This window comes from Typopeltis vanoorti, chromosome 4 (assembly GCF_054136105.1).
Source record: "Typopeltis vanoorti isolate ZY-2024b chromosome 4, IOZ_Tvanoo_1.0, whole genome shotgun sequence".
NCBI classification, from domain to species: Eukaryota; Metazoa; Arthropoda; class Arachnida; order Uropygi; family Thelyphonidae; genus Typopeltis; species Typopeltis vanoorti.
This window is the reverse complement of record NC_143552.1, coordinates 113,514,860-113,540,578: the sequence shown is the minus strand read 5'-3', so window position 1 is coordinate 113,540,578 and position 25,719 is coordinate 113,514,860. Positions and strand designations below refer to the sequence as shown.

At 35.9% G+C, this 25,719-nt stretch overlaps 2 protein-coding genes across 4 annotated transcripts in view; one reads left to right on the top strand and one right to left on the bottom strand.

Annotated features, from left to right (window-relative positions):
* Positions 1-14,052, bottom strand: part of LOC150107619 (uncharacterized) — a 125,455-nt gene extending 111,403 nt beyond the window's left edge. For 2 of the 3 annotated variants that reach the window (XM_090391978.1, XM_090391979.1), the window contains exon 1: positions 12,131-13,553. In XM_090391978.1, coding sequence (XP_090248104.1) covers positions 12,131-12,610 — 480 coding nt within the window. In that variant the 5' untranslated portion in view covers positions 12,611-13,553. Of the gene's footprint in view, positions 1-12,130; positions 13,554-13,791 lie in introns of those variants that run through there. The other variant, XM_090391980.1, reaches the window with a different exon arrangement.
* A 10,103-nt stretch (positions 14,053-24,155) lies between these two features.
* LOC150107618 (uncharacterized) overlaps positions 24,156-25,719 on the top strand; it is a 66,810-nt gene continuing 65,246 nt past the window's right edge. Inside the window, exon 1 of the mRNA XM_090392139.1 lies at positions 24,156-24,660. Within this exon, the coding sequence (XP_090248265.1) occupies positions 24,156-24,660 (505 nt within the window). The remainder of the gene's footprint in view (positions 24,661-25,719) is intronic.

Here is a 25,719-nt window from a genome sequence, read left to right as displayed (position 1 = left end):
CAGAATTCCATGGATAGTAAAGTTATGTTACATTAAAAGAAAAATACTGCTCAACTCATGTAAAAAGGACTGTAGGAAGAAGCAGACACTGAGCAGATTATGATGTTAAAAATAAGGAAAAATAAATTGTACGTAATATATATTATTAAGATATAAAGAAATGTAAATCAAAATGCCAATTAGAATAAGCATTCTATGTACAAATGTATATATTGGAAATAATTGTATATATATTTATTTTGATTATACATAGATGCTTTAGTGTTAATAAAATATGCTAGTATATTGATTCCCCGTTTGATTCCCCGCCGGGGAGGGGCCAGTTATTTTTTCTCATTTCATTTTCTCTACAGAAATATATTCGAGAGAAAAAAAAATTGTTTAAATAACACTTCATATAGTTTTCTCCATTTCAATCAATAAAATAAATGTTTCTAATTTAATTTATTTAGTATATTAAAAAAATCAACCATTAAAATATTCCTATAACTTTTTATCGGCTAATAAATGATTACCAAATGTTATTAAACATAATTCAAATCTTATTTTAATCTGTAATTTAAAATATTTTAAATTACAAAATAAAATTAAAAAAGATTTTTGACTTTACTACTTAATGTACTGTTTTTATTAAAATATATCCTGCTACTTAAATAATTCGTTGAAGTACGTACATGTATGTGAATTTGCGAAGCTTTGTTAAATGGAATATAACAATAACATTGCTATGAAGGTTATCATCTAAATAGTTAACTATGTAACATGCTATCAATTCCATGGATTGATAGCATGTTACTGTTTGTGACAAACAATTTGCAGTTTGTGACAAAAGAGGCGAACAAGAAAATTCTCTCTCTCTCTACTACTGAAACCAAATTACGAGGACACTAGATAGCAAAAATTTTCTTTTATTTAACACACACACACACACACACACACACACACTTTTCCTTTCTCCAAACTTTTGTCTTTTTTTTAGGATATCATAAGTAAAACATAACATTCATAACATTACATAACAGTCGGAATATCTAAAACAATAAAAACACCAATCATAGGCAACATTTTTTTCATGCACATCCCAATAAGTAAGGTGGCATTTTTCGATTCAAATTTCTCTCTCTAAGTCATGCTGATGGACTCATTTCCGGGACGAAAACAACGTCCAAATGTTGTTGGTGTCAGTTGGGCTTCAATGTACTGACATCTTACCATAAGGCTACAGCTGTCATCTGTTTCATGTTTTGAAGATTGTAACACGTGTATGGACCAAGAAGAAACGACTTTTGCTTTGGCAACCATCATATCACAATCACCTTAGTGAGCAAAGAAAAAAAACGAAACTCTTTTATTATTATTTTTTTCCTAGAACGACGATCTTTATCAGAAAATTCCAGTTTATGTTTAATTAAATGAGCTTTAATACAAAACTGAACAATTTACATACAAAGACTGGAAATTCGATTTATATTTCCAAACTTCTATTAGGCTTCTGTTAGATTTTTGAAGTAATTTGCATCTTTTATGCAGTTAACACCATATTTCAAATTTATAACATAAATCAATAGTTGAATTTAATTTTGTTTGCCTTACGCAATATTTAGAGATTTTAATGATTTCTTCTTGGATGTAACAGTCTGCATATGGGATTCTGGAAACTGTTCTCCAGTTAAGGAAATTATAATCAAACAAAAATAAAACAAATGGCGAAGTGCACTCCTTTATTTTAAATGATGCGTTTTATTGATGCCGAAAAAAAGAATCCTATAAAATTCTCACGCAGTTGCATAAAAAAAAAAACCTAAAATTCATCTAAATTGCCTATGAACGTATTCTATTCTATTCTGAAGTATATACTCTGATAAATGAAGCTTTTATGTACTATATTTACACTTCGGGAAAAAATTCTCTATAATTTATTTAAAAAAGCATAACATAGATGATGACAAACTGGGTGGGAGGGAGGTTTTCCTGTGCATGATAGATAGCAGAGCTTACTTAGTAATGAATCTGAAACTGGTGATTTCTTCATACACGTATGGTGGACTTGAGTATTTATAATAAAAATAGTCAGAGTAAGTAGGCATTTTCTCAGGATTATTGTAATTCACAAAGGATGAATGATAATTTATATATATATATAAAATACTCGGTCGGTAGGAAAATTCTTACTTCGACTTCGGTTTTCCTTTCTGTCATATCATCTAGCAAGCTATCCCTTATGTGAAACTGAATCAATCTAAAACTAATAAGAAACGAAGATCTTCACTGTTTATTGCAACTACATTAATATTGTACCTCTGAAATCGCAAATATACAACTACAAACATAACACTGATATGTGATTTATTTATTTATTTATTTTTATCAGCAGCAGCAGTTGCATATCATGTGACAATAGCAATTAAATTTTGATTTCTTTTAATAAGTCTATCAATTTTCCTGAAATTCTGCCTTTAGACTTGAAAAGGATGGACACTTTTTAAAATCAAATCTAGGTAAGATTGTGCTGCCATCTACTGTGTTAAAATAAAACTACCATTTTAAGTTTCAGTTCTAAAGAATTATAGGTCGTAAAAAATAAAATGATTATTTATTATAATAACCAAAAACATGTTTGTTTAAATAAAAAAAAAAGAAGTAATGAATAGTAGCAACAGTAATAGTAGTAATAGTATTAAACAAAAAAATATTAAATTAAACAGTAATTCAAAAATAAATTATGTACAAATGTACACTACTTTCCTATTTGTGAAATAATAGGCTAAGAAATTTCGGATGGAGCAGTGCAGCGCTTCCCAAACTGTGTGCCGCGGCCCCCTCGGGGCCCGGTTTTGTTGAGGGGGGGGCCATGAAATAATGAAAACAAATTTAAAATGTTTTAAGACTAAGAAGGGTTTTTTTTATCTTAAAAGAAACGTATTTAATTTTTATTTATTTATGAACTTTGAATGGAGTGTTTGTGAGCTATATGCTCGCCCATTGAGGGCAGTAAAGTTAGCTGAACTTAAGATAGACTTTGGTCTTTTATATTTGTAACTTTCTGCTTCATTATATTCCGAGGCTTCCTTGATTAACGGGTTTAGATAGTTACTTGTCTTAGTAAAGAACTTCTCAGCTAGATTTAGGAGAAGGAAAGAGATATAAGGGATATTAACTTCTCTATGGATCTGGGTGTTTCTTATAAACCAAGGGGCATCCAGAATCACCCTCAGGCATTTATTCTGTAATCTCTGAAGCTTTAGAATGTTTGAATTCGCGGTGTGGCTCCATGCTGGGGATGCGTAAGTGATGACCGGTCGAATTACCAGCTTGTAAATTGTTAATTTTGTTTGCGTGTCCAGTTTACTTTGTCTGTTGATCATAGGGTAGAGCTGTGCTAAGACTTTGGATGTCTTTGAGGTAATGTAACGTCTATGTTTGCTGAATAGGAGTTTACTATCAAGAATCACTCCAAGATATTTAACTTCAGTCTGCCATGGAATTTTTACTCCCAATAAATAAATGTCCTCCATGGTATGGATTTTCTTTCTAGTAAACAATATACCTGAGCTTTTCCGGGGGTTAACTTGGATCCTCCAGTCTGCCATCCACTTTTCTAAAATGTATGTGCTGGTTTGGAGTCTTTTATTGCCAGTTTGCTCAGTGATCTTGCAGTCAGTGCAGTATCATCTGCATATAATGCAGTGAATGTTGTTCTTGGGTTCAGAGAGATGTCCGCTACATAGATTGAGAACAGGAGAGGTGCCAGAAGAGATTACTGAGGTACGCTTGCCGAGATCCTGTTGTCAGGGTGGGCGAAACGGTCGAAACCGTTTCGCCGACCCTGACCTGCATATATCTATCTTTCAGGTAAGAATTTATTATTTTTATTAACTTGACTGGTAAGTTAAATTTTATCACTTTGTAGAGAAGGCCTTGATGCCATACTTTGTCAAACGCTTTCTCTGCGTCGATGAAGATGGCAGCTGTGTTGAGTTTCCAGTTAAAACTTTTAGTAATGATTTCTACCAGCCGGTGCACTTGTTGAGCTGTACTATGGGCCTTACGGAAGCCGAACTGTTCATAGGGCAAAATTCCTAATTTATCTGTTACTGCTTGGAATCTTGAGGATCACTTTCTCTGTCACCTTTCCGAGGCTGGACAATAGGCTTATGGGTCTAGCTTTCGGGAAGTTGAGGATTTTTTCCTGGCCTCTTCAATGGCATGATGGTGGTTGTTTTCCATGTAGTAGGAAAATGCTGGAATCCAAAGATGGCATTTGTAATGTTGACGAGATGGACTATGTCCTTCCTTGGAAGTAGTTTTACTATTCTGGTAGTTATGCCATCCGCTCCTGGAGCTTTTTTACTGTTTAGATGGGAGATGATATTTATCATTTCTGCCGGATTTGTAGGAGTGATATGTTCGGAGTTAACAGGGTTCTGTCTTAAGGTTATCTTAACATGACTATGAATCTTGTACATAAGGTTGATATTTAGATTTGTATAAGATGGATTGCACTGAGATTCTAGGTTATCTACTAGTGCTTCGGCTTTCTCTTCATCTTTGTGAACTGTCCCTTTCTTGGTTTGTATAGGGGGTAGGATATATGATATAGGATATATATGAGTTGCCTTTTGGTGGGGATTGCTCTTAAGAATTTCCATACAGAATGATCTTCAGTATTGATGTTAGCCAATTTGGTTTCCCATTGATGGTTTCTGTGTTTTTGAAGAGCTTCCCAGACTTGCCTGTTTAGATTGTTCAATACTATTTTATCTTGTGGGGCTCTGGTATATTGTGGTATCTCTTTCTGGCTCTATATTTTGCTCTGATTAGCTCCATGATTTCTTCAGAGATACGGTTGGTTGGGTGGAAGACAGTGGATTGTCTCTGACTGATTCTATTGCTTTCTGAATTTGAATGGTTAAGTTATTTACTGCTGTGTCAATCTCCTCCTTTTTACTGATTTGGGCACCGGTCCAATGTGATCGGGAAGAACCTTGGCTAACTTGTCCCATGGTATGAATGTATGCAGAGGAGAGAATTGATCTGATAACCTAGATTAAGCACTATGGGACTGTGGTCAAAAGATAATTAGTTGACTGATTCCAATTTGAATTGGTATCTTAAATTTTTAAAGATGACAATATCTAGTACATCCGAGCTACCTGAAAGGCTGAAGTGGGTGGACTCGGTAGGGCTGGCCACAACAACAGAGTTGAGCATTGTAAAGTTGAAAACTGTGTGACCTTTGGTGTTAGTTGATGAGCTGTGCTAAGCTGTGTGTTTTGAGTTGAGATCTCCTGCTATTATTATGGAGTCATTTGGACCAAGTATGGAGTCCAGATCTATTGTCAGCAGAGGAATGCTTGGAGGGTTATAAGCAGCATAGATCTTGAGACTCCCAGCATTGCAGGTATGTACCTCCACACCGGTCACCTCCAGGTTTACTGTTTGCAGCTTGTCTATTGTATTATGATTCAAATAACTCTTAATATATATGGCTGTGCCTCCACCTCTTGTGCTAATTTTGCCGTTTCTGTACATAGTGTATCCACGGATTTTTGGGTTATTAGCTGGTCTTAGGTGTGTTTCACCAATCAAGATGATATCAGCACTGAGACGAGTTGTAAATTCTTGAAGTTCCAAAACCTTGTTCATCAATCCATTTGCATTCCATGCGATCATCTTAAGAGCTTTTGATTTGAATTTATTACTCATGACAGGTGGCTGTTATAATGTTTCGAGTGCCTTGCAGGAATCTCTTTCTGGAAGATGGTGAGGGGCAGCTGAATTCCTGCAGCATAGTGGCAAGTGAGGCTGTTAAAACGGATGTTATGTTGGAGCTTTCTAGCTCGAGAGATGTAGGAGGCTTAGTTCTTGCAGCCTCAGCATATGCTTTGGTCATGGTTGTTCCTTCCTGTGAGGTTGAAGGCGAGGTGTTTCGGACTGGAGGACGATCTGTTTGGTTGCTTAAAACGTTGTTACGTGGAGGAGCAAGATTGACTTTTGTTGATCCTCGATTTTTCGGATTGGAAAGGCATCCCTTGTATTTGGCGGGGTGAGGTCCTCTGCAATTTGCACAGCATGCTGGAGTTGTGTGTGGCTTGGTGCATGTGATGGTCGGGTGTCCCTTGCTGCACTTCAAGCACCTGAAGGCTGCCTTACATAATTCTTGCGCATGTCCAAACTTTTGGCATCTATGACACTGACCTGCAGATGCTCTTTTCCTAAGAGGCTCAGTTGAAATCTTGAGTCGGCATACTACTGTCAGTTCATAGATCTGCTTTTGTGTGTTGCTCATTTCCACCAGCACCAAAGGCATTGGTCTTTTATCAGATCTCAGCATTCTGCTCACTTTTACTGAGGACAGACCCTGTCTGGAGAGATAAGTGCTCACATCTTCAGGAGTGATATTTTCAGCTATCTCACGTAGAACTACCTTCAGGTTCTTTTCGCCGGGTAAAGTGAAGGTGTGATATGGGACGTTAGCATTGTCCATAAATCTGGTCATTTGTCTGTAATCCATGACAGTAGTGGGTTTATTTTAACTCCCTCATCTGAGTTTTTGGCCCATGAGAATAAGATGTTTTGTTCTCTGAGGGCTGACGTGACAGGGATCCATTTTTCCTTATCCCTTAATATGACTGGTGGTATCTTTTCTTTAGGACCATTGAGTGCTTCTATCCCTGTTGTTTTGGGTTCTTCCACATTGGTGGAGATTTTCCTCTTCTTTTTGACCATTTGGAACTCTGTATCTGTTTCCAAGATATGATAATTGCTGTCTTGGGATGTATCATCTTCCATACTTGGGGAGTGTGCAAAATCTGATTGCGTCAGAGTTATGGGTTCTTCACTTATGACATCCATATTGTCCTCTGTGACTGCTGTGTGTGTGTGGGTGGGTGGGGGGGGGGGAGATGTGTCAAAGAGCTTGACTTTTCCTGGCCAATTATCACTCGGCAGCTTTCCTAGTCTGAGGAATTCCTTGTATACTTCCTCGAATTTGGCCTCATTCAGAAGTTTTGCCATGACAATAATTTAGAAATGTGTTAGGACACAGATGGAGAAAGAGTAAAGATTGCTCAGGTGTCCCGAGCAGGTTAAAGATAATCCTGTGGACTTTTGAGGGTCCGCTAGCAAATCCCGTAGACACTCTTAGGTGTCTACCAGCAATAAAATACAACTAGCTGTCCTATGATATGGAAAAGGAGTGTCACGAAATCACTTGGCCAGAGATTGAAATCCTACCTCCCTAAATAAAACCATAAATCCATCACTGGTCCTCATTGCGGTGGGGCCTGACGGCCATTAGACCTCTTGCATGTTTCATGCAGGGGGAGACAGCAGGAAACAAACTGTGTCTTCGCCAGTGCAATGCGCGTTTCGTGAAAAACCTTGTAAACAAACTAATCAGGCTCAATCTAAAATAATACGTCCGTTCACATCAAAATCAGTCTCACTATCATTCTAATTAAATAACAAACATGCCGAACACTTTGAATATCTCCTCTTCCATCCCTGTATGAAAAAATAATTTTCCTGTATGCGTTCTTTCATGAATACTTTAGCTTTATTAAGGAGGAGAAAATAGTTATTAACTGTGAAAATAGTTCTTAAAAGAACTGGGAGATGGACTGAGTCCTTGACTCTTTATCCCGTCATCTGAATGAAGAAAATCTGTGTGGATGGGGTGTTATTGAGCTAAAAGCTCTAGTCATGGCTGGGTAACGGCAATAGCCGAGCCTCAGTTAAAACTTCATTGGCTACAGTATTGCCATTTGTTACCCTGGAAGTCCTAAATAGGACTCATCTTTTTACTCCCACCGAAAATAGTACTTTTTCTGTTTTTTCTTTTTATTTAAAAATTATTTCTCAATTTTGTTTTTCTATATTTGAGTTAACGAGAAATAATAACCAGCATACTCTAAATGAATCTTCAGTTTTTTTTTTAATATATATAAATTACAACATAATTATATATATATATATATATATAATTATGTGTATATATATAATATATACACATAATTATATACATAATTAATATAATTATGTATATATATATATATATATATATATAAAAAATTAAAATAATTAATTAAATGATATAATTAATATAAATAAAATATATATATAATTCTTAAAAGTTGATATGCAGTTTTCTAAAATAGCTATAAAGAATTTCTGATAATTATTCTTCATAACGAAGGTTGGGTCTCAAAAAAACCTGATATTATCTTTCTATTATATCGTTCTTTTTTTAGATGACAATTTAAATATCCTCTGGACAGATTAGAGGTATAATTACCTAAAGATATTAAGATGAAAAATAATATATAGTAGCATAAAAACAGGTTATTAAAATAACGTTGTTCGGATTTTGTTGTGTGAAAGTTGTTCACTAAGAGTGAAGGGTGCTTATTGTTAACCTTTGAAGCGTAGTTATGTGTAGCAATTTATGACAAAAAGGAGAGAAGGAAATATTGAAATCAGAAAAATAGCATTACCTAATCAAATATTTATTATAAAAATATATTTATAAAGTAATGATATATTAAATTTTTTTTAATTTTATTTTTTAAACATTAAATGTTTGTGTAATCAGAGAAAAAGTATGATACACCAATTTTTATATTTATATTCAGATAATGAAATAAATATAGTCAAAAGCTGGTTAGTTTATAGTGCATGTTTTGTTTTATTTTATATATTTATTCGGATTTATGAGATAAGAATGACTGGGAAATGGTGTCGACTCTCTTAAATTGCAAACGTGTTAATATAATATGTTAGATAACAACTGGCCAACACAGTTCATAAAGGATTTCAGATTAAATAGATGTCCAAAGGAGTGGTGAGTATCTAAATAGGAAATGGCTTAAGGGTGTCAGTATAGTGTATTGTATTGTTCTAGTGATAATGAAAAGCGTCCATTCGGTTCAAGTACGCGAACGGCATCTAATACAATTAGTGGCACGTCAATGTTTTGCAGGGGTGGAAGGTAGGGAGAGGTGGGCATTCTCACAAGCAGTACGCTAGCGTATTGGATCCTTTCGAAAGGACCCATATGACTCAGGGAAGGGAGACGTTTCTCTTGGCAGCAACGCATTGACGTCGTTAAATACGCTATCAGGTATTGAAGAACCATCTTTATTGGACTTCTATCTGTTATGGTAACCTACAATTAGCAAAGCAATTTTAGGAACCTTTTATTTTAATTATCGTAGATGATGTGATAAGAGCGATATGAAAGATTAGTCACATGACCTCTGGTTGTTAGCCTGTTGCCCTTCGTGAAGGGATGCAAATTGGCGTCGTTCCAAGTCCGTGACAGCATGAAGAAGGATAGTCGGTTAAGAAGTTTGGCGGATCCCGTATTTCATCGAGCAAGCTATTCCTGTCATTTCGACTCGAAGAACCTTACTTACTAATGACAGGTGAAAACACACTCCCATCTGTGTCTGGGGGGGTGGGGGGGGTTGTTTTCGCAAAAGTTTGTGCAGGGGGAGTTGATGAATGGGAGTAGCGAAGATTCTAAAAATTATTATTTCCAAAGTTTTAATATTCTTACGAACGGATCTTATAGAGATATCGATTGAGTTTGGAAAGGGAGTCCCTTGTCAAAGAGGGAAGAAAAATTGGAGAATGACCACTTAGCGTGCGTGCGTGTGTGTGTGAAGTATGACATAAGTTACTTCTAATCGGAGAATTCTTGTCAAAAAAAAAACAAAAAAAAAACGTTTTATATATTCCATTTGTGAATGGTCGGTAGTTTTTAATTTCCTTTATGTGCAGTAGCATTAGTAGCCGACTATTACCGTTATTTGTTTTATAAGATTATAAAATAATAAAATAAAATCGCGTATACCTCAGTTTGTGACTGACTAAATCTGTTTCAATTCAAGTGGCTAAAAGTTTCTTGCATCCTTGATGAGATTGCAATTGACAAAGGAGCAACCTAGATTATACCAGAAAATTTAAAAAAAAAAAAAAAATCTAGAAAAGTAATCCTTGAGTGAGTATGCAAGTATTGTGTCCATCCGATTACGCATTTTACTCACTTATTTTTTACGGATGTTCATTGCTGAAATGATTTAGAAATACAATGTCCTGGTTTGGAATCCCAAATAAGTTCAGATTTGTTTATTTATTAATAGCCATTAGGAAGAATAACTTAAAGATTTCTTAGTCTCTAGCCTCCTAAAAGACTTAAGAAACTGAAATTTAAAATAAATTAAAAAATAGAAAGTTAAAGAAACTGGAATTCTGAAGAATTCAATGTATCTGGTATAATTTACTAAACCAGAATTTCTTAGAAACCTCTATTCAAATTTCACACACACACACACACATAAAATAATAATAATAAATATAAATTGATTTCTTGTTTTCCATGAGATTAAAAGCATTTGTCTGTTATTTTCCATAGTAACCTGAAACTTCCTGTGATGAGTCTTTTGACTCCATGGAGGTCTAATAATAATAATTATAACTTTAATATCTGAGCCATTTTTTTTATGAATGGAGGAATGTTAATTCCATTAACACATGCGCAATATACAGATGAATCGTAATTTTTTTTCATTTGCCAATCGAACTCGAACTATTAAAAAAAAAAATGCAAAAGATACGGAACTCTACATTAAGGAGTCTACAACATAAAGCTTGTAGGTTCGGTCTTGCATTATATTAAAACACAATGTATATTATATTAAAATTATATTATATTTAAATACAACTTGTCAAGGTCGAACCTGCATTGTAAGCTAAAAACAATAAATATAGCCTCAGTTCATATCAGCTGTTTTATGTACGTTAATAAGAGTAAAGAATGAATTGCTTTAAGTCCACAAAGAGAAGTCACATTACTCAAATAATGGATCTTTTTCGATCTGCATCCTGATTATTTAGAGAACTGTGCTGCTTAAGGCACTGATTGTAATAAGAACTAAACAATCAGACTTTATTTCACAGAAAAAAAAAAAAAAAAAACTGTCAGAGAAAATAGAAATTGATAAACATAACAAAATAACATTTCATAGATATAAATGCTTGTGCGATACATGACGTCCATATTTCAATTTTTAAATATTTGTATTTCTTCCAAAATAAAAATTCTGTCACATCCATCTTGAGACCAACTTAATTTAAACTCTTTATGAAGCGTCTATAAATATTCTCAAGTCCTTAAGGGATTTGCGTGCACTCTCTCGTTCATTATACCAAGAAATCTTACACGTTTACTTTCATAACAGTAATCTGCAGCTAATCTATAATAGATTTTTTTTTTTGTCTTCGATTTATTATGCGAAAATAAAGCTCGGTTGTTAGAAAAATTTAGTCACACCTTGATACTGTTGGGTACTACGCAACTCAAGTATCAGACGTTTTAACACAAGAACAAATAAAAGAAACTCGGCAAAGACACTAATGGCACTACCACTACATTTAACGAGAGAAAGGTGTGGAAAGAAACGTAAACGATGAAAGAGTCTAAGCAAATGACACTGGCCAATGACAAAACTATCGATTGTTCAAGTCCTTCTAGAGGTCATAGCAGCCGATCTAACTGGAGTCACATGACTTTCTATATACACTGCAATTAGATACGGTTAGAAATGAAAACACACGATACGATTCATTCATCAAAAGAAAAAAAGTGTGCTTACCTTAATATCAAAGCATTTTCATGTTGGATAGATGCATCTAGTGTAGTTGTGCCACTTTCTTTATACATATTTTGCAAAGAATTTAATTTAAATGTTACTTAAATTAACCATCAATTATAACCGTTAATTAGATCTAAAGAAAGAGGTTTAGTTTTTCCGCTTTTTCATTGGCTCTTATCAATCTGGTTCCGTAAAGAACAACAGCGCCACCCAACGGTATTTTTAGACCATTTCTTTCTCTCTGTTTGCTTATAAAAAATAGCTCCTCCTTATCAAGGCATTAATGCCACACACTTGGATCGTTCCATCTTTACCCCATATGGTGCAAAGGAAAACAACATGCATGAATGTGTGTGTGTGTGTGTGTGTGTGTGTGTGTGTGTGTGTGTGTGTGTGTGTGTGTGTGTGTGTGTGGTCAAGTGACCAACACTTTAAACCTCTTTATGCATATTCAACAAGATAATGATACTTACCACAGGAGAACTGATCCTGCATCCTTCACAGTCGCAAGCAGGGGGATGTACAGCAAGGATACCCTTAGACAGGAGTAATTTCATACTCTTGCCGTGATGTCTTATGCTTCTCTTCCAATCTTTAGCAGTTTCACGGCCGCTAATAAACTGGAACTCGTTTGGGGTCAACCACATATCCCTGAACAATATGCACGGTCCCTTAGATCCCTGACACAGCTTAGACAAGTACAATAATCCACTATTTTCTCCACACTCGACTTCCAGCACCACGTCTCCATCGCGATATTGAGGTCTTAGATAGTCGCCATCACAGTGACCTAATGGACTATTTGTTCCGATCGAAGACTCGGGGATCAGGCCCGAACAAGATCCCGTTCGAGTCTCCCTGTTTCTCATGTCAAGCTTTCTGTAAAAAGGTGAAGGTATGTAACACCGTCGGAAGAAAACGCTTCTATGAGGACATCCAGAACGACGTGTCATGGAAAGAGAACGCGACTCTTACTGCGTCATCCGATGATAGGGTCACACACACACGTACGCGGGTACACACACACAAACATACACGCGCGCACACGGGGGAAAGACTAACCGCCCGCTCGTCTTTTACGGCGTTTATGAAATTTCTTCCTCACTTCATGACCCCGCATGGCGAACTCCGTAACCCTACGACCCTGGGTCCGTCTTCCCCCCACCCACCCTCCCTGTCCCGCAGCCGTTCACCTCATAATGCCGTCTTTTCAGGTGGCACCATTCTCGGCGGTCCTCGACTGATAATGGCGGCAAGGTCAGGTCGTTCGCTGATTTGGCGGCCGTGGGGGGAAATTGGTTCGACTCTTACTTAAATTTCTAACTGCTGCGAAGACCCAGGACGCAAAATAGAGCGCCGAGGTATGTTTTAGGGAACAGCATCTCTAATTTGCTCACGTGATTGGCACCACGGCGGAAGTGTAGTCAGGGCGGATGTCAGATATCCGCATCCGCCAGTAGCGAGAAACATCGAACACTGTTTGCGAATATGGGTGTAGGCGGCCGGCAGTGCGATAATGACAAGTCCCTGGTAGGGCAGGCTGAGCCAGAAAGATAACGCTATCTCTACTATCGGCAGCCTCCGACTGCCAAGCAACCAACCTCCGACCCCTGGCCTCCTGCCAGCGACGGGAGACAAACGGGCAGCTGTGGCAAATAGGATTACGAAGCTTCGCCAACGGCTAGCCCTGCTGGCTTGCTCCACGTGATCGTTATAGCGGCAGGAAGTTACGAAACGCCCCAACGCTCTCCCACGTGGCGACCCCACAGACTTGGAAATCGTCGGTTGTCGCATCAGGGGGTAAATATTCACGACACGTGCGTCTTGAAGCTACACTCATGACGAATATGCCATTTCTCCACAACCCTATATTCTTAGCACACCAATAGGTGTCGCCTGCACTCTCTCTCTCTCTCTCTCTTTTTTTTTTTTTTTTTTTTTTTGGCAGCCGTAAAGTGACCTAACTTACAACAGATGCACACCTAGGATCACTTAATGACCTATGTGATCTATTTATTTCTACAACGACACTCCCACACAATGGTGATACAGTCGATGCAAATTATTATGATGGGCAGCAATCACACGTGTGCTTACAGATTAAGTCAAACGACACAAAACATTGAACTATTACCATGCAATATTATCTGTTTGTGCTTGTTGCAGACAAGTTCCTCATGAATGACCTTATGTCCTCAAGGGCATCAAATATCATACCTTCAAGGCAACAAATCAACATGAAGTTTATATTATATTAACCGAATCATCCAAGAAGTTACGTTCGACTGCTTTTCTTCAGAATATGGATCCAAGTCTTAATATATTCTAACAGAAAAGCAAATCATATTACAATTTTCATGCTCTAGATTCTAGAATGTCACAACATCCCATAAATTTAATCTAGTTTCTTTTAATTCATAAACTTCTAGCTAGGATAAGACAATAAAAACAGAAATTTCACTCTCTCCTATTATTTAAAAAAGCTCAGTAAACGCCATTTAGATTTAATTAATCAATTACAAAATATTTATTTACCGTCCATACGTATGTGCTATCATATTTCAAGCAATTACAAATACTGTTATATAAAAAGATTGTGTTTATTTACGCTCGGTTAAACATTCACGTAGAAAGCATTGGTTCAAAGAACATATTGCAAAATAAACGTTCTTTCCAATACGTTATAGCTGGTGCATCTCGTGGTATATTTTTTAAATTGTTTTTATACAAACAAAACATGGCACTATCTCAAATTACGTGGTGTGAAAAAAACACGGTTGGTACAGATGTGAATTACTCAATAGATTTTCATAGATGGCGCTCGTCTCAACTGAAGTGATGTTATTATTAATTCAGTAGACGACTGTCGAATATTGCGAAACTGATAAATGTCGCTTACAGTTTTATAGTGACAATAAGTCCATCGATTTATTTTCCTTTATGAACTATTGTAGATTTTTCGGCTTACTTGAGCTTTCTCTAGAGCCTGAAGGGTTAAGAAAACGGGTATTTCTGATGGAAGGAAAAATACCAAGCTTTTGGCCAGCCTCATTTGAACGTATTTCCCCTAAGTAATTACTACGTAATCACAAATTATTATTTAATCAGTAATTACTAATTACAATTTAATTATTAATTGGTATTTAAGTATCAGTTAACGTTTAATTTTCTATTCGTATTTAACTATTAATTACAACTAAATGAATTACTTTCTACTAAATCTGTGTACTAGTATTTAAATCTTTTATAATTTCCAAAAAATTCAAATAAGAGCAAAAAAAAAAAAAATCAAATTAGAATAGAAGTAATTTAGCTAAGAGTAACTGAATAATATAGTCTCTGAAAAAATATTTTCGTATAAGTATACAAATATTTGAATTTCATATAACCATTCAAAGCACCATAAAACAAAAGTTAACAAGCTCTGGGTAATTTACGCGGAGCCGTAGCATGGGTAGGGCGAGCAGTGCCCTCGCCCTAGGGGACGTGTCTTAAAAGGTGCTGTTTGTATTGAGCTTTTGTCTTTTTTACGAGCATTAGTTCTGATCTTCGCTACGAGCGCCGATTTACCACACTGCACTGATTTTACGTTTCATTAAACTATACCATGAATATTAAAAGACAAGTTGTGTGCTTCAAAATGAATGTGGAGGAAATTCTTATTCTTCTAAATTTGCAATAACACAAACTGAGCGAATACAATAACTAACAAAATCGTGCATAGCATAATGATGCCAGTAGATAAACGGAAAACGATCCTTTGTCTTTCATGCTGTCCCGGAGCGACAGAGAGAAAGATGTAAAAATAATGACAAACCAAGACTTTATCTATTAATATATATATCGAGTACTAATAAAATCAATTTATTAGTACTCGATATATCAATTTATTAATAAAAAAACGGCTATAACTTGTTATAGTATCTAAAGGAATATACTTATTATTTACCAAGCTCTATCTTCACTGCATGGAAGGATGTCGACAGACACTCTCATGGGCAAGGTGGGTGCATCGTGCCACCTAACTAGTCACGTGTTTGTGGTCGGAGTTTGTATATATTGGAGGAATATGAAGCTCCCAAGTCAATGCAACTGTGTCCGGGTGAAGGGAACTGACGGAGTTTGAAAGAGGCATTATGATAGGATGTCATGTTGCAGGCCTATCTCTTCGGCAAATTGTTAACAAATTGGGTCATCCAATTTGTTAACAAATTGGGTCATCCCGAATCAACAGTCATTGATACAATACTGAGGTGGAAGCGCAGGCGATCAACTGAAAGTGCTACTCGCCGTGAACGAACTACCACCCTCACTGAACGTGATCGTAGGCCGCTACGAAGGATAATATGTAAAAACCGCCATTCATTCGCCGGCCGATACGGCATTGAATGGAACACAAACCTGCACAAAAACATTCAGAACCGAGGCTCACAACATGGGGTTTCCATGATAGGACTGCAATACGGAAGCCCTATATTGCCCGAACTAACATTCGTGCAGTGTCATCTTCAGTGATGTAAAGAGCGTGTACAGTGGGACGTGAAAGCTTGGAAAGCTGTGTTATGGAGCGATGAATCACGCTACACCAGCTACCGAGCAGATGGATGGGTGTGGCGGATGGACCAGAGTGCATAACCCCAACTATGAAATTCGGAAGCGGCGGTGAGATGGTATGGTCCTGTTTTTCCTGGTTGGGCCCCAACCTCTGATTGCGATGCCACGAACATTGAACTCTTAGAGGTATCTGAACATTCTAGACACTGCAATACTTTTTGGCGTTTCTACGAACTGTCTTTTTTCAGCAAGAAAATGCACTGTGTCTGTAACTGCGTGGCTTGTGTACACGGAGATCAACTCTATTGAACAACTGTGGGATGAACTAGAGCATTAGGTGAGCTCAAGGGACGTGCTCCTTACAACAGTCGAGGACCTCATTACATGCCGCAGGAAGAATAGTCCAAAATTCCCATTGATCGCTATCCTGCGCTTGTGGTAAGTATGTCTCGTAGAATTGCTGCAGTCATTGCAGCGAAAGGAGGTTCTACATCTTATTAAGGTGGACACTATGGCTGTATATTTCTCACATTATGGTGTCTGTTGGCTTCTTTCTAAGCAGTGTATATGATACTTTTTTTTTTCTCATCCTAATGTTAGCACTCTATCATCACCTAAAGGCCAAACTGACGTCCTGGCTTCATTCTTCTCTTCTAACTCTTCCATAGATGACCATGACATATTACCTCCTTCTTTGCCTAGAGCATTGCATCTCATGCCTCCTCTGACCTTCCACCAGAAAGTCATGAGAAGTTTCTTGAAAAACTTGGATACCACAATCTGATGGAATTCCATGTGTTGTGCTTAATGCTCAAGAGATGCTCCTGAACTAATGCCAGTTCTTCATTATCTACACACTAAATTGTACCCAGCTAGCACCCGCCTTCCAGCATGAAAGCGAGCCCATATACAGCCAGTTTCCCCCTCCCCAAAAAAAGATAGTAAATATCTGCCATCAAGCTATTGATTTTTTTGCTCTCACCTCAATATTGCTCAAAGTAATTTGAAAGGTTATCAACAGTCAACTTCTTCAAAACTCACTTGGAGAATTGACATCTAATTAATATATGTCTATATCTACAGGAGATCTCCTGGCCTGCACCCCTCACCTCTGGACTCATTTCATGGAAAGGTTTGGAGAAACTTGTGCAGTTTCACTTGACGTCTTCAAGGCTTTTGATGGGGTCTGGCATTGAGGATTTTTCAATAAATTACCATTATATGAATTGCCTTCGTCCTTGTATAATTAGATTACCAGTTTCCTCTCAGATCGATCCCTATGTGTAAATGTGGATGGCCTTCTCTCTACAGAATTTTTTGTATTCTTCGGGACTCTGTCATTTCACTTAGCTTCTTCCTGATTTATATAAACGATCTGCTCTCATTGACGGGTATTACTGCTAATATCCTCATAGAAGCTCTTAATTGCAGTAAGTGTTTCAGACAGCCTCATTCTTCTATTATATTCTATTATTATTTTTCTATTAACCGCTTCTCATAATATGTAAAAGTCAGTTGAGAGTAAATTTGCAAACCTTTTTTTATGTGATTTATTTTAGTGGAAATGTATTATCAATGCAACGTCTGTCTTTCCTAAATCCAACATTTTACTTTAATAAAAAAACATTAGCTATTAGAATGACCTCTTTTATTTTAAATCTTAAAATGCAATTTATAAGCTGTATTTAATTAACTAATACTCCTTAAATTTTCACACAAATTTCTGTTTCTTTTCTTAAATGTTGGTTGTTATTTTAGCATCCTCCCCTCCTCCATTCTGCAGGTAACCTAACATATATTCAAATGTTTCAGAAATTTGGCTTGTAAAGGAATGTCCCCTGTATTTAATTAATTCTGATGAATTTCATCTGTATCTGCCATTTATTTTGTTTCTTGTTGTAGATAAACCCTGTGCTAATTCCACTCTCTCAGTATATCTGCCGGCCTGGTTAGCCGAGTGGTTGTCGTAGCAGTCCTTCAGCCAATAGGCTGCATTTTCAAATCCCACCAGGAGTATGGATGTTTGCGATTGTCCGACTAACTCTGTGCGGAAAGGACATCTGCAACACTAGCACTTCTATCAGAAGACTTCACTTCCAAAACCCAGTGAGGTACGGGAGTGACCATACGAGTAGCTAGCAAAATCTAGCTACTGTCAGAAGACTGGACAAAACAGAATATTTTTTATTTAATAAAAAAAATAACTTTTCCAACCACGGCAGGCACTTTTTGGGCGATATTAAAAAATTGGAAACCTTGAGCAAGTAAATGCTTGCGTGACTAGTAAGGTTTTTCATAACTTGTCGAGCCCTGCTTACAAGTATATAGTAACCACCTTACCCCAAATTGTAGTCAAGAAATCCAGGTTACATAAAAGAGGGTCTTGGGCCCTTTAAGCTATTAGAACCACTGATGATGATGTCTGTTATTTATCTGGTTTTAATTATACGAAGAGAACAGCCATTGCCAGTCTGTAATATATATATATATATATATATATATATATATAATAAAATAGAAAAATATGTGCAAGAATTTAGTGACTGTATAATATATATACAGTCACTAAATTCTTGCACATATTTTTCTGCTCTGCAGCTTCTTGGTTCGAACTCGAAGCCTTCCCATGCCTTACCACATTATGTATGCCACTTCTTCCCTTAAATGTCTTTAATCACCCTCTACTAGCTTTGAACACATCAGTTTTTTCTTTAACAGGTCTTCGTGTAATCGCTTCGTATTTTCATAAATTAAAACCTCAGAAACACTATCACCAACTAACTGTTACTCGTTTATCCACATCAGCAACAATTTTTCCATTTCTTTAATCGTCTGTGATCCTTGTTTAGTAAGAACTTTCATTCCTCTTGCAACATCAGCTCCCTTGATCGCTTCTTCATTTTTGAGCATTTGTACAGATCGTTGATTTCGCCACACCGAACTGCATAGCAACATCCGAGACACGAACGCCATTTTCATGTTTGAATATGATTTCTTTTTTCGCCTCTATAGTGACTCCTAACAATTTTTCTTTTCGCTTTGCTGCTATCACTATCCTTCTTCGGCCCCCATGTTGACATATTTAATAATAATTTATAAAAAAATAAAATAAAATAAAATAAAATAAAAAAATCAAGAATTTGCACTGCAAATTCTTGATTTTTTTATTTTATTTATTATTGCTTGCGGGATGAAAAATCCCCCAGATAAAATGGTGAGGGGGTGAGAAACCCTGCTGTCAAAGACCGGCTAACTTGGATATGACTGAGAAAGATGCTTGAGCTCCTCACGTTGTAAACGAGAATCGAACCTAGGACACTCCTTCGGCAGGAATATGGTTGAAAAGCGTACAGCCACTAGACTAACCGCGCATGCTATAATGTTAAAAAAAATAATATAATATAAATAATAATATAATGTTGAAATATATACTTTTGTAATTTTTGATATACATAATGCATACATTATTCAATAACCTGTATAAAATAAATATGAATTGCTAATTACAATCTAAAAATTTTCCAAAAATTTTAGACTGTTTTAATTTTTTAATTTTTTTAAACTCTCAAAAATTAGAAGGATTGATGAGAATAATATAGAAATTAATGATATATATATGTATATATATATATATATTAAACCATTATTTTTAGATTGGCTGTGTTAAAACTGATTCCATACCATTTCATATGTGAAAAAATTCTAATTATTTCATATATGCGTATTATGCAAATTTCATAAAATCATATAAAATCATTCAAAGCCTAAAAAAAAAAAAAAAAAACGTAAGGATCTGCTCATTTACTTTTCATGACTATTATCACAGATTAAAATTTGTTGCAAATTAGCTAGGGAAAAGAAAGTATCAGATTTGTTTTGTTTGGCAATATTCATTGTTATATATAAAAAATAGAAAATCAATGTTCGTTAATATCTAAAGCATATTAAAAGACAATTCTGCGCTGCAAACTAAACTGCAGATATTCTTATTCTTTCCCATTTGCAATGACACAATCCTGTAGAACACAATACCTAACAAAACCCTGAATGTCATGAGGATGCCAGAAGATAAACACGGAGACTTGGGAGTGTGAGATACTCGACACAACAATCCCTCCCCCCTGTTCTTCCCGCCTTCTTGGAACAGTGTGTCGCTGCTCTGGAGGGCCTGAGATCAGTCTGTCGCGGCCAAATGCTTGCTGTAAGCGGTTAGAAGGCGATAAGACAGGCTGCATGTGCCTTGTTGTTGTCGACGGTGTTTAAAAATAATCCATTGGTGTGTTGCGGACGGAAGACCATTGCCCTTCCTCCCCTTAGATCTAACATTCCTTTCCCCGAAGTGCTACAATGTGCACACTTGAAGACAGGAAAACAAAGAAAAAAGAGGATGCGAATTTTGTTGTATCAGTATTCCCATTCATTCTCCCTAGCTTATTGTCTTCGAGACGGTTTTGGAACAGGACAAAATTTAGAAAAGTAAATGTACATAGAAGATGACTCACGAGTTTAAAAGTGTTAAACTAAGTAGAACTTATTTCAAAAGCAATAATGTACAAGGTATTAAAAACAGAAAGACAAAAAAAAAAAGTTAACTACCTTTGATAAACATTTACCCTAAACTTCAGGGGATTTGGGAAAAATATTACATGTTGCATTACAAATGAGTATTTTCCCTATCGGTTATAGATATCAACTACAAAAATAGTTTACGAACAGGCCTGCAAACAGCACTATAGATTTTTATGATTCTGTAGATCGAAAAAATATTTCTATACATGAAATATCGAGTCCATCCCTTAACTGTGCAGAACATCACAGCAACATTTATGTTGCATAAAAGTAGCTATACGTCACATACGTATGTATATATATGTAATGTAATATGTAATGCAACTTGGAATGCAATGCAAAGAAATCAACACAAAAATTTCAACATTACCTGCATTCCATTTTTATGCATTCGCTTATTCTCCTTTCATATAAATAAAATATATTTTTATTTTTATGGTGTATCCTACGAAACCCACTGTATTACAGTCTTCTTTCGAAAATATTTCTCAATATTAATAAACCTCATAGCAAATATCAATAATAATAGGTCTGACATCTCAAGGTTAGCTGGTTTCTACTCTGATGCGAAATTACTTGTTGAGCTTAATATATGCGCGGCTAGTACGCATGCGTCAAAAGGACAAGCAGCGCTAAGTCCAGAGTGAAACATCACGGAAAGAGAGTTTTCTATTCGATCGATACAAATTCGTTTACAAATAATCGCAGGGTATAGAATACGATGTTTCTTAAATTCTATATCGATTACAGAGACAAAGAAATCTATTTCCTGGAATTTTGTCAAAATTCTCCAGCTACATAATAAGTAGACAATAATTTTTGTTAACTGAGCAAAGCGCATTCATTTTGCTTTTCATTACTACTAGTTGCGATATGATAATTTTGAAACATAACACACAGTTATTATTGTTAGTTGATATCGATTTTAAGTTTAACTTAATAACTGTCAGAACTCCATGTGTGATATACCTTTCTATTGAACTGAACCTTAATATTATAACAATTTTGACGTGCAATTTGAGTCTTTCGCATATTTGGAAAATAATTTTTCACTCCATGCTTCTACTACAGACAAGGAGATAAAAAGAAGAAATACGCCTATCTTATATGCTACTTTAAATTTGCGTGATGACAGATATTCTAATAGGAAACAGTTTCGAAAAAAAAGTGACTATTCTTGAATAGTGAGGACACTGAATAGCTTTTCCACGTAGTCATGACAATGAAGTCGCAGCAAACAAACATTTAATCTAAATCAAGTAACAATAGAAACAGCCTGTATCACTGTTGCCACCAAAAACAACGACATTTATAATTCGCTAAACTATTTTAAAAATATTTTAATAAAATTAATTTATATTTTTAATAAAATCTTAAACATTTTCTTCTTATTAAAATTTATTTTAAAAAATAAAATTATATTTTTATTTTATATAATAAACCTTAAATTATTAATAATATATAATAAATATAAATTATTTGACCATCAAAATTAAGACAATCAAGAGTGGAGAATCGACCGTGAGATGCGGTGATTAATACCCTTGGAGGGTAATGGATGGCAATGCTGTAGCCAATGAAGTTCTAACTGAGGCTCGGCTATTGCTGTTACCCTCCTGTCATGATCAGAGCTTTAGTAGCTCAATAACACCTACCTTATATTATATATTATATATCCCTACACTGTTCTCTACAGATATAACGGGGAAGATGAAAAGCATTCTTGCTTCGCCGCTTTAAGCCAGTCCTTATAAGGACTATAAGTAAGACCATCAAATGTCAAATTAACTATTTGACCATCAAAAGTAATATTAATTATTTAACAAAAAAAAAGTAAAATTATATTTTTATTTTATATAATACACGCTAAATTATTAATAATATATAATAAATATTAATTATTTGAGTATCCAAAGTGAGGACTTCCAGGGTAACTGATGGCAATGCTCTAGCCAATGAAGTTTTAACTGAGGCTCGGCTATTGCCGTTTCCCAGCCATGACTCGAGCTTTTAGCTCAATAATACCCCATTCACAGAGATTTTCTTCATTCAGATGACGGGATAAGGAGTCATGGACTCAGTCCATCTCCCAGTCCTTTTTAGGACTAATAATGTGACTAATGGAAAAATTAAATTAAAATCAAAATTTGTGATAAATGTGCTTTTTTATCACATACTTGAGAACTGCCCAAATAGTACTTATGATAATGTTATTTGATTTAAATGAAGTGAAAGATAAATATAATATACTAATATATCCGATCTTATATACGTAATATCAGATATAACTTATTGCTTCAGATATGAAAAAAAAATTAAGTTTCGATTTGTTTCTTTGATGTTTGATGATTTAAACAAGAATTTTGAGATGAAGTTTATTTGTTAATTTAACGACAATAAAATATGATTTGACTTCAAAGTTTGGACATTTTGTCTTCGCAATCGACAATATGCAAGTAGCCATTTTATGTTTATCGTTTCTGGGTGTATTCATTGGAAACTTCAAACCAAATTTCGATCGATGACTCCGTTTGAACAATTTGTGGACGAAGTGGTTTCGATGAGAGAACTCCGTGCACCTGTCCGCAAAGGTTTATTGACAATCGGTGTCTTTGTCGACAAAAAATCCTTTGAATGACGTCACAAAAGCACAAGAAAGTACCATGGTTTAGAAAGCAAATTAATTTGATGGATTTATTGTCACTGCAAGGTGGCAGCAACATTTATCGAGGTATCGCAAGAACTTCAAGAAGCCTCTCTATTCATACATGTGCGAATATACCTTTCTTTCCAATGAAAGCTGGTTGTTATAGCAACTGAACTCAAAACCTTGTTCCAGTATACGTATTAACCGCGATCGTTGAATATGGCCAATGAACAAACAGAATTAGAACCACGTGATAGCCATTGACACAGGTCCTTAGTTACGAATGTGTATGTATCGTCTACAGTCCCAGCAACAAGGTGCATGTGCGTGTGTGTGTATATGTATGTATGTACGTGAGTGTTGGTAAACCTAAGCTGACAAGTGGCTTATTTCTCATAAGATACAGAAGATGCAAAAGTTAACTTGAAAAATATCTTAAAGAGATAAGTTAAGAAATTAATTAATGTCTTTAAAGTTATCTCCGGGAATCTTTGCGCGATATAAAGGTGTTCAAATGGATGAAGCTGACTCCTTGCAAAAAAATTTGAAAATGTTCGGCGTTACATAATGCAAAGAACGATGCAGTTGATAGGGATACCCATGAAAAGGATAATTATTAATCTTCGATGAACAACATGCCACCGGAGGTGAATGTCAACCTCGAAACTCAAGTTTTGTAAAGTGCGTGGAGTTTCATCTCATGTCCCAATACCGGAACTAGAACAAACATGGATGTGATTGTAGGAGGGAAAAGGAAACCATCGCAAGGTATTCCTTCTCCCCGGTGTAGTGATAGTGACTCCGATGATGCAGCTGGGGACCCGTCTGAACTTACATTCCGTGGATTGTTAAAAGAAGACATCTCACCATATGGTAGCGAAGCTGCCGGAGTGGATTATGATGATGTTGGATCTCCGGGAGGAAGTAGCACGGCCAGTGGTCCTGTGTACGTGAGAACCCCAGGATTTGACCATCATGGACACACCTTTCGTGTGAAGTCAAATAATTTGTCTCAAAACACCAAAGTGAAAGCACCATCGAGTGAAAAGGCGCTAAAGGTGCACAGTGATGGAGAGAGACAAAAGGATTTATCATCGGTCTCTCTCTTACAAAATACTCAGAGTGGTGTGAAAAAGAAAAAAGCTAGCGGTAGTGGTGGGATGATAAGTGTACAGGATATAAGTTGTTTAAAAGAGAAAAGTAATCCCACTCATAAACCCAAATCTAAAAGGGGTAAGTAGGAATTAAATTTTTTAACTTATTTTTTTCTTTTCTGATAATAGTGAAACATTTAATTAAGCTTTTGAATTCTCTATATCTACAACGATTAGGAGTCATTGAAGAACCTACAATTATTTCGTTGTACTTCTGGACTCAACAAACAACTGTTGCACTTCTATTATGAAGAATTCTGTAATTATTTTCAAGATTTTGAATTCTGTTTAACTGCGTATTTTGGGATCATAAATGCATTTTTTTTTAATTATAAAAAAGAAATTGCAAATAAAAAAGTAATCGCAATTAAATTTCAAATTAAAAAGTTTTTTTTTTTTTTTTTTTTTTTTTTGGCTAGATGGACGAAGTAAGAATGCTTTTCATATTCCCTGTTATTTGTAGAGGACAATGTAAGGATAGGGTGTTATTGAGCTATGATCATGGTAAGATGGTAACAGCAATATCCGAGCCTCAGTTAGAACTTCATTGGCTACAGCATTGCCATCCATTATTCTCCCTGGGTACCCATTTTAGTCGCCTCGTACGACATGCATGGGCTGATATGTAAGTAAAGACCTCTCTAAAAATTAGAACGATCTCTAGACCACTCCCTAGTGGCCGAGAGATCGTCCAACTCAGCGTTGGCTCCATTTAGTGACGGCCCACCCCACCACCAAGCAGAACGGCTCATATTCCAGGAAAAAGCGTCCACCGACGAGGCCCCTCACGGGCCTCGCCGGAGAACACCCTCCCCCAGAGACTCAAAATGCTCTCCCAGGGCAATCCCTCCCCCTCCTCACCGGGAGCAAAATTTCGGAAGAAACCTAAGAGAGCAAAACTCATCCCATTTTAGTCGCCTCTTACAGCATGCATGGGTTGCAGTGGGCTATTCTTATCCCGGCCATCACACGGGGAAAAAAATTCTTGAGTTATATTATTTATTTAATTAATTAATTATTGTTACTTTTAAAAGATAGTTAAAATTTTATGTAAAAATTTAAAACATGTTTTAAATTTCTGAAATCTATCCTTATTTTTATATTTTAATAAATATTTACATAATGTTTTTATAGGAAT